The following is a 14,743-nucleotide window of genomic DNA, read 5'->3' as shown; positions in this document are numbered from 1 at the left end:
AAAAGTTGAGTTTTTTTTTCAGCGAGGCGCTACCAATGATTTTATAACGTGTTCGGCAGTATATACTACAGCCAACCTATAATTTACAGAGTCAAATAGAGGTGTCAGCAAGAGCTCTTAATGTAACGATTTAGCTATAAACAAAACTACCACTTCTGGTTTCCACTTTCTACTTGCCGCCTCTAATCCTGTCCCATGCTGACAATTGATGAGTTGGATCTTGCGAGTCGGAAGTAGAAACGTTTTCATTTGCATTGCCACCAACACCAACACCACCACTACCAAATGACAGAGCTTGTGTTGGTTTTGGGTCCTCATCTTGTGTTACATCAAAACCATTGGCCAACCTAATCTTGTCCCAATGGGATAAATTGTGATGCTCATTTAAACCAACACCATTAACAAAGTTTGCACCGTCTTTTTGATGAAATTCCTTCTCCTTGTAAACTTGTGGATCAAAACTCACCTTATCGGGGCTTGGCTCAATCACCCTCCTAGCTTTGGGATCTATCGTCACAGTTCTTGGATCTTGTAATTTATACTTTGGATCTTTAGAAGACTTCAAGTAGTAGTAATAGAATGCACCAACATTGTGCCATTCCATATGTTTCCAAGCATCCAATTGGGGTCCATTAAGCTCGCCACTGGTAATTTTGTTATTAAAGCTTTTTCGCTGCACAATAGTACTAACAACAATCATGTTGGCAAGCCCAAGGAAAAATGACAAGAAAGGTTTTTGAATGAATGAAAGTTTAGATGGCGTTTGTTTCTTGATCAATTTGTAGTAAATAGTAGGTGTAATGAGTCCAATCATACCAGCTGAATAGCCAATGAGATTGTTGGATACAAGAACCGATTGTAATTCTTGCTTCAATTTCAATCGGTCTTCTGGGGATAACTTGCTATCGGCTTCATAAAAGTCAATGCTGGCCTGAAATTGCTGTGGAGATAGCCGCGACTTTAGGTAGTTGTATTCGGTAGGATTAGTATCTGCATTGGGGTCACTCATCGTGTTGGCGATATACTTTTGGTTGTTCTGCTATGGTGAAGCGGATTTTTTCGGAGAGCAAAATGATTAGCCGAATCTTTAACATTAGTCGTAATTCACTTCTTTTAAATACAAACTATACAACCAACGATGGATTATTTACTGATATCCATACCATGGTGCAACCTTAACCTGTCCCATACGCTCAATGGGTGCTTTTGACCTGTAGAATCAGTATGACCTAGGCCAATGCTATCAGTGAAGTGGTTGTTTTGCTTAGCATCGACCAAGGCTTCATCAGAGCAAGTTCTTGGATCCCTGATTATAAACATTGGATTGAAACTTGTTCTAAGGTAGTACAATGTGTAGGCACCAACGTTTTGGTATTCCATATTCTTCCACACATTAGCCACATTAGGATTAGGAAAAGATGATGGAGTTTCCTTGGTCTTGTTGAAAAAGTACTTTCCTGAGTAGTAACCACCAGCAACTAAAGTACCAAAACCAAAACATAACGACAAGAATGGATACTGAATCAAAAAGAATGGGGTTGGGGTGATGAGTGGCTTTTTAATGAGTCTAATGTAAACTGTTGGACCAAAGAACCCCAACATACCAGTTGTATAACCAATGAGATTTGACTTAATTGAAATACCTTGCAATTGAGAAGCAATTGTCACTCTATCTTTATGGTCTAGTCTTTGATCGGCTTCGTAAAAGTTGATACATTTTTGAAATTGATCTGGAGTGAGAATGTTTTGCAATGGGTTTGAGGTTGACATTTTTTTGATTATTGATGATGGATCAAGTTTAAGGTAAATGGAGAGTGGATTAATCAATTGATGAAAAATGAAAAGGGTCTATATTTGTAGTATTTTGTTTTGTGGGAATGGACATGACTTTCGAATCTTCTAAGAAGGAAATTTAGAACTGCACGATTACGTAAGGTGCAAATTAATATCATTGCTAGGAAGTACAATATTCAAAACGGGAGATTGTTCTAGTCCCTTCTTTGAAATTTATACACACAATTGACTATCGATAGATTGACCATCGATAGGTAATCAGACTACAAACTATATACTTCATAGTTATCAGAATTTAACAACAACAACTTAAATTTTCATTAACAATATTCTATAAACTGGAAAGGAATGGGACTCAAATAACTTCACTGGGGGCATTAATTCAACATATGGGCACATTAAAAGAGTAGATCGGGATCAAGATCCTGGGAAGTGATTCGATTTGTTGGGACTGATTCATTCAAAACAACTGGAAACTTCAAACATCCATGAAATCAAGAAACAAACAAGACATTTAATATGTCCTCAAACTGGGATCTTAACAATCGGCAAATAGGAAAATAAGAGACAAAATGGAAATTAAACAAGACAAAATCATCTAATCTGAAACTGGAGATACTCAAAACAATCATAGAAATGATACGGGTTTAAAAGACACTTGTTATTCATCCAAACCTGATAGACTGGCTGGCCCCTGCTCCAACAATCAATCAGTCTCCAATAATTTCAATATCATCCTATTTTTATAAGTTAGCCATTGCATTTTAGAATTGTCAGCATACATTTGTTACATTTGTTTCCTCTGCCTAAAGTTACTTTGTTAGCAGGATGTGTTGCTTCTTTCATTTAAACCATTTTCATCCGACCACAAAAGTACCGCCATATCAAATAATAAACATTAGGTTGTGTTTGTGTGATTTGATGATGAATTGAGATACCAGGAAAAGAAGGGAATGAAGTGGGGATATTTATATTTTGCAACACAATTGCCACAGAAACAAAACTTTTTTGGTTGCCAAAATTAAGTTTTACTTTATTTTTACTATGCAGACTCCAATGTGCACAAGAAGTGATTGAGAGTTCAATGTGTAGCCTGAGAGTATTATAGTAGTAACATGTAATCGATTGGTTTCTTAGAATACAATCCTTACCCACTAAACTTATCCATCATTCATATCTATCTACTTATAATTTATTATCCGATCTCTTTTCTTCTCTAAGTTTCACCAACAGTTGGATAACTGAATCAACACCAACCATTGGATTCTTTCCTTGTTCTTCAGCAATATCTCTGTTTCGAATATTGACACCATAATTCTCTTCTTCTTCAGCGCCAACAATGAAAATGAAATTGTATTGCATCAATTGACCAGATCTAACCTTCTTTGGCAATGTATTACCACTGACATCAACATCACAATAGAAAAAGTATTCATCATTGAACAATTTCTTCAACTTTTCAGCATAGTCATAGTATTTTGGACTAACTGGAACGATAAGGATTTGTCTTGGTGACAACCAGAATGGCCATTTACCTTTATAATGTTCAGTCAAAATAGCAGTCATTCTTTCCACTGATCCTAAGATGGCTCTGTGGATCATGACTGGACGTTCAGTAGCACTATTGCTTTCAGATCTGTACTCTAATTCAAATCTGGATGGTAATTGGAAATCAAGTTGAATAGTGGCGCATTGGAACCATCTCTTTAATGCATCACTAATCATAATATCAATCTTTGGACCATAAAACGCACCATCACCAGGGTTCAACTCCCATTTACCTTTACCCAAAAAGTCATCCAAAGCACCTTCCAACTTCTTTTCAGCTGCATTCCAAGTTTCAATATCACCAACATACTTCTCAGGTCTGGTTGACAATTCCATCTTGAATTCAAAACCAAAGATTCCGTACATTTTCTTTAATAAGTCGAAAACTCCAGCAATCTCAGTACCAATTTGATCGGGGGTACAGAAAATATGAGCATCATCTTGTTGGAAACGACGAACCCTTGTTAAGCCAGATAACGCACCAGAAAATTCATTTCTGTGAATAACACCAAAATCAGCAACACGCCATGGTAATTCACGATATGAACGTTCTCTTGACTTGAAGAGAATACAATGTCCGGGACAGTTTCCAACAACAATTGGTCTTGAAGCACGAATAACGTTGTTATCAGCATCACGATGGACTCTCTGTGCAATAATCAATCCAGTCGGAACGGTAACACACCAAACTCTTCCAACATAGTTATCAACACGCTTAATTTCAGTATCGGAATACAAATTTGGTCGAACACATTGTTTTCCAGATGGTGAACCATCCTCAGCATAATTAATAACCCAATTATCATATTTAGCTTTGATTGGAGTGTACTTTCTCTTTGTCAGCTCATTGAAATTCTCGTATACCTTAGGGCTGACAATTTTATGGTTCCCTTTTTGACCAACTGGTGAGTAGCCACGAATTGTTCCCTTGGAATACTTAAGATTGAATTTAGCGGAATACCCTGCATGCAACAAAGCTCTAATCAATTCATCACGGAATCTGATGGACGAAGTATAGATGTTCTTGTTGTAGGTGGTAAAATCACCATCAGCTCTGCGAATTCCTTCAATCACGGCCCTCATTTCCTCTTTATTAAGGTTCCAAACCCATGAGGAAAACCATTTACCTGATTTGGGAGTATTGAGATGACTATTACTATCATAAACCCCAGAAAAAACATACTTTTCTGCATACTCCTTATAAAACAATTTCCATTTAGAATCTGAAACACGAAATTCAACCATGTCCAAAGTTCTGTCTCTAACTCTAAAATAATCTTTATGCAAGTTCATTTTCTCGAATACATCATGCAACCACTTAATATCCGATTCTTTTCTTGCAGCGAAAATTATGTCGTTACCGGAAGTCATGTTTTGTCCCATAGAGCCATCACCTAACCAAAACCCATAAAGCTCCAAGAAATCCAAATTTTGACTTTCGGTAATTCCAAGCGCAGTTTTATACGGAGCTGCAGGTGCTGCACTAACGTCAATACCGTTTTCTGCTGCCGCTAAAAATCTAACGCCTAAACCTTTCTCCAATAAATCACGTGCTGGAATTTTTTGAAAAGGGACGACTTCTTTGTCAGAATTCGTATCATAAATGGTGTGATATTTGACTTTGCGACCTTTTTGAACAAACATATCATGATCTTCAGTGACCAACAAGGAAATATCACGCCCTCCTGCTTTTCCTCTTCCTGCAGTAATATCATAATCACAAAATTCAACCATTTTGTGATTCATCTCATCCTTCACAAGGAAATTCAAGGCTTTTTCGTACTTGATTTGCTTTGTTTCATGATCGTAATTAGCAATTTTAATATCCTTCCATTGTTCTTTCACTTCATCGAGAGACAAGAAACCCCTATCAGTTTGAATTCTCATATCTTCACTCAAACAGTTCATTGGCTTTAACCCAAAGGTTTCCTTCTCAACCTCAAATGAGAACATGTTTTCTTTGTAATTTTGCCAATGACCAGAAGTTTCCCATAATTTGGTAGCGTACATATTTGGTGTAATGACTTCTTCATATCCTCTCTTTCTATATTCAGTTCTCAAAGTCTCAACTAAAGTGTTGTAGATTCTGGTACCATGAGGTAACCACATTGCCGAGCCAGGTGACATATCACTAAAGAAAAATAATTCCTGTTCACGACCAATCTTTCTGTGATCTCTTTCAGCAGCTTCCTTCAAAAATTGTAAATGTTCAGTCATTAACTTCTTATCAGGGAATGAAATACCGTAGACTCTTTGCAATGAATCATTTTTAGCATCACCAAGGAAATACGAACTTGAATTCTTCAACACTTTGAATGCCTTGATTCTTCCTGAATGTGGGATATGTGGACCAACACACAAATCAATCAATGGACCACATCTATATACGGTCGTTGATGTGCCATCGGGAATCTTATCCAGGATGAACTGAACTTTGTACTTGTTGTAGTGAAACATTTTCAACAAATCTTCTTTGGTCATTTCCAATCTTTCAAACTTTTGCTTCTCCTTGATGGCTTTAGTCGCAATGGTTTCCAAACTACCAAAATCAGCTTGGTTGACAAATGTAGTTCCGTCATTGATTGACATGTCGTAAAAGAAACCGTCATCAGTTGGAGGACCATGAGACAAATGACATCCATAATGGCATTCACAAGATTCTCCCAAAATATGTGCTGATGAATGCCAGAAAACTGCTTTACCTTCTGGGTGCTCAAAATCTAAAAATTCCAAGGTAGCATCTTCTTCCAAGGGACGTGGCATATCCCAAAGTTTCCCATTGACTTTTGAAATGACTTGTCTCTCAGCAAAAGATTTACCAATAGAGTTAGCAATATCCATTGGTGAAGTCTCGTACGAAGTACCTTCTTTGACATTTCCATCTTTCAAAGTGATCTTGATAGGTTTCTTTTCCTTGGCTGCAATTTCTGCATCATATTTAGCCTTTAATTCATCAAACAATTTAATTCTCTCTTCAAGGAATGCTGGTTGAGGTTCCAAGTACAATGGTGAACTCGATTGTTGCGATTGTTTCTTCTCCTTCTTTTTGCTTGCTCCTTTATTATCCTTCACGGATAACTTTTCGACTTTATCTGCTACTTCAGACATCTCTTGTCGTTGGTGGTTAATTCCTTTGAGTCACCTGTCTACAAAAATTGCAAGATTTTTTTTTTTTTTCATTCCACGTCTGAAAATTTTGAAGTATGACTTACGTAAGCAAAGTATAGGCCGTTTATAACAATCCCCCATCTTCTAATATCTGAATTGAATAAAATAAAAAAATACATAATACAAACGTATGAACTGACTATTTGAAGTAATAAAGTCTTTTGAAACAGCGAGGTTTCGCTGGTCAAGCCCAACGGGCTGAGGGAAGATCTAATCCTGCTCAGTAGCCTTTTTCATTCTGGCAATTTTCACCAACGGACTCAAACTTTCCACATCATCACTTTCTAATATAAATTTATCATGTAACAAATCATCAGCAGTGGCACGCTTATTGAAATCAACTTGTAAGCACCATGATAAAAATCTACGAATATCATAACTTAATGCTTCTGGCTCTTTTAAAGATGGAGTTCCATTAGTTGCAATGAGGTACAATGCACGAAGTGGGGTTTCGTTCAAATATGGTGGTTCACCTTCAATCATCTCAATCACCATAATACCTAACGACCAAATATCAACTTTTGGCCCATACTCTTTTCTTGAAACAACTTCAGGTGCCATCCAGTATGGTGTCCCCACCATAGTTGTTCGTTTCAAATTGATTTCATTTATCTGAGCGCAGAAACCAAAATCAGTCATTTTGATATTACCATTGATATCTAGCAATATATTATCCGACTTTATATCACGGTGAATGACACCTTTTGAATGCAAAAACTTTAGTCCCTTCAAAGTTTCACGACATACAGCGCCAATTTGTCCTTCCGTCATGACACTGTGAGTAACAATTTCTGTTAACGATCCACCTTCCATGTACTCCATAATGACCCATAAATCGCCCTTGACTAAGTAAGAGTCAATATAATTGACAATATTGGGATGCTTGCTTCCTTTCATAACCAAAATTTCATTGATAATCAACTCCTTCTTTGGCTGTTGTTCAAGGTTCATTTGTTTGATTGCAACAGTACAGTTGCCTTTTGATACATCGTGAGCAATATAAACACCACCAGAGGCACCTTGTCCTATTTTGATCAAGTCAACGTATAACTCCTTTGGATCACCCTGGGTACATATGCTTTGTAGCTTGGAAATAATTTGAAGATTTTTACGTTTCTTTTCTTCACGTTTCTTCTGTGCTATAAGAGCAGCTTGTTTGGCATCACGCACAGTACCACCAGATGATTTTTTCAATGTAGGTGCGGCACCGTTAGGGTCTATATTCAGTTGTGCGGCAGGTTGATTCAATTGCTCTTGCTTTTGTTGTTCCAACTTTTTAGCCTGCTGCCTTTTCTGGATCTCTTCAATCTCTCTGGCCTTTTGCTCTCTCAATCTCTTTTGCGCTTCTTGAAATTTACTTTGCTGTCCCTCTTTCAATGTTGTTGGTGCTGTTGCATCAGCAAGGGCTTGTTGTGGGTCGCTACGAGGAGGAATTGCTTGATGTACTGGTACGGGTGGCGGTGGTGGTGCTCGATGTGTGCTAAACTCATTCTTTCTTTGTTTAGGTACGTTTAAATCATCAAATTGAGGAGTTGGTGCAACAGGGGCTGTAGTGGAACCCGTAGTGGCAGGTTTAATTCGACTAGATAAGGAAGCAGAATGCGATTTCGATTTGGGAATGTTTGATGGTACTGGTGGAGGAGGGGGTGCAGGTATGTTGTTGAACTTGTCAATGCCACCATTAGTTTGAGCTCTCAATGATTTGACTGATTTTTGTGATTGAGTTTTTTTCTCCAAATGAGCCGGTGACTTTGTTTGATTTGGTGGTGATGTGCGGGCTTGTCTTGGAGTATAGTCTAATCCTTGCTTCTGCAATGTGGGTGTTCGATTTATACTTTGGGATGATCCTGGCGTCGAGGGTGGCTTTGGAGCAGGTCTGCTAGGAATGAATTGATTCTCTTGGTGCACTTTTGGTGTGACCTGTTGAGGTGTTTGTGATTGCCCTCTAGTTTGTGATGGTGAGACCCTTCCTTGTTTTGGAGTTTCTTGGTGACTTTCGACAACCTTATCTAGTGACGTTGTTGACACTCGTTGTGGGCTCCTTGATTCACTACTAGGCGTTGCAGGAGGCGTATTTTCAAAATTCTCAGATCCACTCGAATCGCTTTTGTTTTTGTTGACTCCAAACTTTTGAAAAGCATGGTCATCCGGATTTTCATTTGAATCTTGGTAAAATGCCACTATATCCATCATAGCCTGAGGGTGTTGCTCTTGCTCCTTTTTGGTGATACCACTAGCTGCTAACAACCTTTCCCACTCAACAGGTAAACCCGTATACGAACCATCATCATCAACGCCTACATGAGCAACATGTTTTGCGTTGAAAGGAGTACTGATTTTCATATTGAGCTCTGGCGACGGAGGAGCAGGCGCAGATGAGGCTTTACTTTTGCCAAACATCGACGAAAACACTTCCCGCATTTTGTTTTTCTTCTTCTCAGTTTTCGGTGACTGTTTGGCATTATTGAGACCAATTGATAGATTAGGTGATGGTAAAGTACCATTTGAAGAGTTCACCAACGTTGATGTGGTTGATGAATTCAGGTACGATGGGAATTTGGTTGTACTAGGGGGCACCGGCGTAATTGCGGCAGTTTGGTTATGCACTGTGGATTGATTTGTCCTTGCAGCCTTTGCTGAAGTTTCCTCTTTTGGTGTTCTAACAACTGTTGAAGTCGAAGAAACATTTCTGCTCTGATCCTCTAGTTTCTCCGGTTCCATAGATGGAGTTTGGTGATATTGGTGCTGGTAACGTAGTGGGTTCACTGGAGGGATATCATCAATGTTTTCATTTTCGATTGTTGGTATTCTATCTAACTCGTTCTTTAAGTTTGGGGAGTACACCAAATTACTTGATGAGTCATCTTCATCGCTTTGGTTTAAATACTGGTTGATGTCGATTGCGGGAGGTTGAGCAAAATGTGTGGGTTTGCCTGGATCTAATGTGGGCTTATAAGTATGCAGGTGAGAGTCGACTTGAGGACTGTTCATATCGGTATGCTCGGACTCCGCATTTACGTCGCTTAGTTCGTCCTCCTCCTTGTGTGACTTGTAATAAGAGGCAGTCAGAAATGCAGAATCGTCAGGCGAAATTTCCCTGTCGTCTTGGTCAGCTTGTTCTGCGGCGGCGTCACTTGTTTGCAACGTATTGCGCTCACTCTCACCTTCCTCTGCAATAACACCTGCAGATTCACTTAACGCAAGGTTGGAACTTGTGTCCCTCTGACTGACACCTTCAATCCCTCCAGGTCCAATTGAGTCTTTACTTTCACTTTTATTGATTGTTTCACGTAATTGATAGTATTCTTCTTCCTTTTCATTCTCTCCTGTCAAGGCACTGACGTCAAATGTCCCTGGAACTCTGAGAGGCATACCCTGTGATACTTTAGTGGCTTCCACGTGTTCATTTCCCTCGTGGTCTTGACCTGTCAGCAGAGCAGAACCTTCATGTCTTGAAGTATTCAATCCAGATTCATTTGCAATACTACTCGAGTTCTGTACTGGTTGTGGTAATTTATCACTTTCACTCAATTTATCTTGATTTTCAAATTGTGATAAATGATCATGCATAGGCGACCCCAAACTCAAGTGAGACCCATTGTTGGACGATTGTAAAACATTACTTGGTTGTTGTAATATAGTTTCCTCTTCTGAATGAGAAGAATGAATATCTTGTGACTGGTCATTCTTTAAATTGTTTGTATGTGGTAGACTGGCTTTCGTTGTGTCGGCAGATTCGAACTCACGAGATTCAGATAGCAGTTGATGATCAAAGCTCATTACTGTTTACTGCTTATAGTTAGAAACACAAGGCTTGATTGTTTATAATTTGAATATCTTTAATTGGTAACGAATGTGGTGTACTCTTTTCCGTAGGGTGGGTAGATTGTGATTTTGCAAACGGTCTTAAAATTGCAGTGTAATGTGATACTCCAGCGGTAAATAAATCTGTATCTTGCTGTCTAGTGATAATTGTATAGTAGATTCGATGTTGTAGATATGTTATGATTCCGTTGTTTTGGATATCTTTTCACGGTTGGGCTCTTTTTTTATTATTTTTTAATTTATTAAAATTTATTTAAATTCTTATTAGAAAAAAAACATTCTATTTTACTACCACTATACTCAATATACACTACCATATCACACCTACAAAATGTACTCAATACATTTATGTTCCATTCAAATACAATTGTAATCAAAAAACCGTCTCTTGGGCAGAACTAGAGCTCTTACAACTGAGGTGGGGCATGGGTGTGTATGTCGTTCTAAACAATGGATGTTTTTTCACCAAAAAGGGTTTCATATCGTGCCACATCCATACACCAATACATTTTTTACTCCAATTCAATAAATAAATTATATTTTTTATTTTCGCGAAATACACGACCGTATTTGTACACAATAATATAGACAATATAACTCACATACATACTCAAGAAATAAACTTAATCCAGCGGGTAAATACGATATATTGGATGTAACAGCCTTGGTACAAACACAAAAAAAATCCCACTTTAAAGATGAGTACCATTTTATTGTTCCATCTGTGAATTTGAATCTAGAGAGCCGCAAAAAGGAACAATCTAAATTTCTCCCTTTGTTTTAACCCTATTTTAAATTAAGAAGCAAATCTAGACGCAATCGGTATGGTTTGTTTACTTTTACGAGGCAAGCGCTTAGCTGTCCGTACTCCCAACAATCCTATCTGGACCAGTTTTATCAACCGCTGAATACATTTTATCTTCTTGGTGCTATTCCAGTCTCTCGCTAAACGAGATCGAAATGTACAATAAGAAAAAGGCATCAAATTTTGGACACTTCGCATTTTTCCGCGCATTGTCGCGACTCGTCTTCGATATTCCAGCCTTTTTTCAGCACGTTTTTCAACACGTTTTATACACAATGGTGTTGCCCGTAAGGATGACAATTGTCTATCATCTAAAACCCGTCTATAATTATACAATTCCTCTAAATACTTCACCTTTTCCGCATACCTTTAATCTCAAAATTACCCACCCGTTCATCAAAAACATACCGATTTCTAACTAAATAATCTTTAACATACCGCCTTACAATACTGACTCCATTTACCGAATGGATTCCCCGACCAGTGATGATTAGCAAATTATCAACAAATACCGCTAGTGAACCATACAGATTGAGTTTACCATGCTCAATACGTTGTTCAATCTCTTCTTGCCACCATGCATCAAGCACATTCCTTGTCAATGTAAGTGCTTCTAATGCAGTTTTGCCATGTAGATCAACTTTAGATCCAGAAACATATTTGCTAATATCTTTAGTCGTAATGGAAGTCAGAAAATGCAGTGAGGATTGCCTTCTTTTAGCAGAATACCCCTTAAAACTTTCTGCAAGATTTGGATAAACAATTTCGCCATGAATTGGTTTAATACCATTTGAAGTACTCTGCTTTGTTAACTTATTCTTGGAATCAATACCCAAGCTGTACTTGACTGTCGGTAATTGTTCAACTGAGCAGTTTGACAACACTTCTATTGCAAATTGCAATACTTTATCACAATCACCTTCATAAAACTCAAGTGCATTGATAAGAATAGATTCATCCAACATTTGCAATTCCTCATTGATAAGGTACATCTGTTGAAGTTCCAAACTTTCAGCTCGATTTGCTTTATATTTGTAGGTTGTGGGTGTTAGACGATACTCTGTCTTCGATCTTGATGTAGTCCTTGATCCACCTCGCTGCACACGACCACCGACACCCCTCACAGTCACTTTGTGTTGTACTTTTGGTCGACAATTGACAATGATACTTTTCAATGTCTCACTGTAATCTTGACGACACTTGCGTATATGAAACTGGATCTCTTCTTCTTCTAGGACGCGTTTGGTTAGATCTTGTCCCGCAGTGATACCACTATCGCTAAGGTTTAAAAACATTTTGAGTCGACACAATAAATCAGTATTATCCTGCCACGCATTGGCTTGAGATTTGTCGCCTTTCGTCTCAATAGAATCCGGATCAAGCAAATCAACAGACGTAGCATCCATATCACCATTTCTTTTAATTAGAGCTTGCTCAATCAACGGTGGGCTAAGGTGAGGAAATATTTCTTGCAACTGACACGTCTCCACAATATATTTTGACAGCTGAAGCTTGGGCCCAGGTTTGGATGGCTTTTGATACCACGCCAAACCTTGCTTTGTTGGCTCCTCTGAATGGTTTGATCCCTGTAGTCTAGTTACTTCCTCTTTCGCCATGTTTTCTATATCCAACAATTCACTTTGCTCGCATTCAATGAACAACTCTTCCATTAGTTGTTCAACATTATCATTAAGCTTCAATCTGATTTTCAAGTCAGCTTTTGAAAAGGTGGGAAAAATCTCTGACAACTGCTCCACCAAATTAATGAAATTAGGATCCGAATCAGTTTCATCATAAAAGAATTGAGTATACTCTTCCTCTATAGTGAGGTTTCTATCTTTAATGGAATTGGAGCTTGTAGTTGATGTTTTTCGTGATGGGCTTGTTGAAATTGATGTTGGCTGACTTGTTATGATCGATGTTTGTGAAAGGCTATTCGCATTTCCAACATTGTTGGCGTTAGCACAGAGCTTAGTGTCAACATTTTCCCTGTCTGTGTGGTCTAGATTATCTTGCTCTTCAAATGAGTCTGTGGCTGTCAAGCTTGCTTTTGCAAGTTCTTCACTCAAACAATCCATTGCAGCTGCTTCCGGGAATAATTACAGGTATACTCTGTTTGTCCATTCAATACTTTAAAACTATAATGATGACTTGTAGTAGGAATAAGCAGTGTGTTCATGTGATAAACTGAGATGGTATTCTATGAAGTTAAATCTGCCAAAAAAAAGGTTAAACTTGATTGAACACAAACCTAATTGACATGGAATATCAGATGCAAGGCACATGGGGCCCTTTAAAAATGACTGTCAATTAACAAGGAGTAGAGACACTTCGTTAATGTAGACCTTCGCCTTAAAAGAACATACACGCTTCACTATAACTACATAAAATATATAAATGTAAGACCTTTTGATACAATGGCATCAACCATACATCCCTATACATTATCCAAATCCCGCCCACTCAATGGAAAAACAAACGAGCTCATCATCATCATCGAACAATTGTTTCAAGAACTTATCATCAACAGAAACCTGACTATCGTCAATTGTCTCCTCTCCTTTCAACTCCATCAAGATTAAATTCTTCTTTACACTGGTAGCCAATCTTCCACCAACAATGATATCATACATATCAACCACATCAAATTTCACCATCGAATAAGAGTGGTATCGTAATGGATCACCAGGGTAAATTACCAAATCTCCACCAAATTTCAATCCTGGATTAATGTAGAATCCACAATTTTGTAAATACTTGTAATACTTGTAATGATTAATGAACCGAGCTAGACTTTTACCACTACTATTCCTGAAATACCTGGACAAATATAATTCAATTGATATCTCAAAAGATTCAGCAAGCTTAGCATCGTAATTAGGGTCACAATTTTCCACAACCATAATGTTTTTCTCTGTCAAACTATCATTCTTTACCTTACCCTGAAATTGCTCCTCCTGTTTTTTCAATTTAGCATTCCTATAAGCCAATTGGTCAATTAAAACCGCGTATTGATATTGAACCAACCATAAAACTTCATAAATGTTTAACTTTAACGGTACTGATAAGAATATATTCTGTTGAGGGTACTGTTGCAAAGTACCAATTAGAATACCCAATATATGATACTTGTTGCGTAGTTGTTTGATGTCATTGAGATTGAACACAAGAATTTCAGGATTTGATGTGGGATCTATGACAGGTAGATGGATGGGCGCTGTCTCTGCTGGTTTTGTTGATAGAGCCAGTGAGATTTGTGATTCCGGTCGATTCAGTAATGGCAGCTGTGTTACTATATCATTTTGCATGCTCTTCACAGTCAAGACTTTTGCGGTGTAAATTAAAAATTGGGAATCATTTTTTTTGTAGATGAGTTATCTCGGTCTTATTACTCCGTGCACGTGTATCCAAAAAAGCATAGGGACTTGATAGTGGTGCACAACTTGTTTCTCTCACATTTTTAATCTACAAAAAACGCAACAAAAGTTGCAACAACAAAATTTTGAACGAGTTTTCTGCTCCATAGGTCTGACATAATATACACTTTTGTCTTATTGGTTGACGTTGTAACAATAATGTGCTCTTATATACTTACCTGAGTAC

General features: G+C 37.9%; 6 protein-coding genes across 6 annotated transcripts; all 6 read right to left on the bottom strand. All coding sequences in view use genetic code 12, as the record gives it.

Moving 5' to 3' along the window:
* Positions 1-169: 169 nt before the first annotated feature.
* On the bottom strand, positions 170-1,009 carry CORT_0B02500 (hypothetical protein; the record flags this gene model as incomplete). The annotated part of the gene is made up of 1 exon (XM_003867355.1): positions 170-1,009. One exon carries the CDS (start codon positions 1,007-1,009, stop codon positions 170-172), a length of 840 nt encoding a protein of 279 aa, XP_003867403.1.
* Positions 1,010-1,143: 134 nt separating this feature from the next.
* CORT_0B02490 (hypothetical protein) lies at positions 1,144-1,770 on the bottom strand (the record flags this gene model as incomplete). Its single annotated transcript, XM_003867354.1, has 1 exon — positions 1,144-1,770. The coding sequence occupies one exon, from the start codon at positions 1,768-1,770 to the stop codon at positions 1,144-1,146; it is 627 nt and encodes a 208-aa protein (XP_003867402.1).
* A 1,209-nt stretch (positions 1,771-2,979) lies between these two features.
* CORT_0B02480 (Ths1 threonyl-tRNA synthetase) lies at positions 2,980-6,450 on the bottom strand (the record flags this gene model as incomplete). The annotated part of the gene is made up of 1 exon (XM_003867353.1): positions 2,980-6,450. One exon carries the CDS (start codon positions 6,448-6,450, stop codon positions 2,980-2,982), a length of 3,471 nt encoding a protein of 1,156 aa, XP_003867401.1.
* A 270-nt stretch (positions 6,451-6,720) lies between these two features.
* CORT_0B02470 (Cst20 protein kinase) lies at positions 6,721-10,290 on the bottom strand (the record flags this gene model as incomplete). Its single annotated transcript, XM_003867352.1, has 1 exon — positions 6,721-10,290. The coding sequence occupies one exon, from the start codon at positions 10,288-10,290 to the stop codon at positions 6,721-6,723; it is 3,570 nt and encodes a 1,189-aa protein (XP_003867400.1).
* A 1,200-nt stretch (positions 10,291-11,490) lies between these two features.
* CORT_0B02460 (Cue2 protein) lies at positions 11,491-13,218 on the bottom strand (the record flags this gene model as incomplete). Its single annotated transcript, XM_003867351.1, has 1 exon — positions 11,491-13,218. One exon carries the CDS (start codon positions 13,216-13,218, stop codon positions 11,491-11,493), a length of 1,728 nt encoding a protein of 575 aa, XP_003867399.1.
* Positions 13,219-13,584: 366 nt separating this feature from the next.
* CORT_0B02450 (hypothetical protein) lies at positions 13,585-14,448 on the bottom strand (the record flags this gene model as incomplete). Its single annotated transcript, XM_003867350.1, has 1 exon — positions 13,585-14,448. The coding sequence occupies one exon, from the start codon at positions 14,446-14,448 to the stop codon at positions 13,585-13,587; it is 864 nt and encodes a 287-aa protein (XP_003867398.1).
* Positions 14,449-14,743: the final 295 nt, after the last annotated feature.

Source organism: Candida orthopsilosis, assembly GCF_000315875.1.
Source record: "Candida orthopsilosis Co 90-125, chromosome 2 draft sequence".
In the NCBI taxonomy this organism is placed as follows: Eukaryota; Fungi; Ascomycota; class Pichiomycetes; order Serinales; family Debaryomycetaceae; genus Lodderomyces; species Lodderomyces orthopsilosis.
This window is presented reverse-complemented; position numbering and strand designations above follow the sequence as displayed.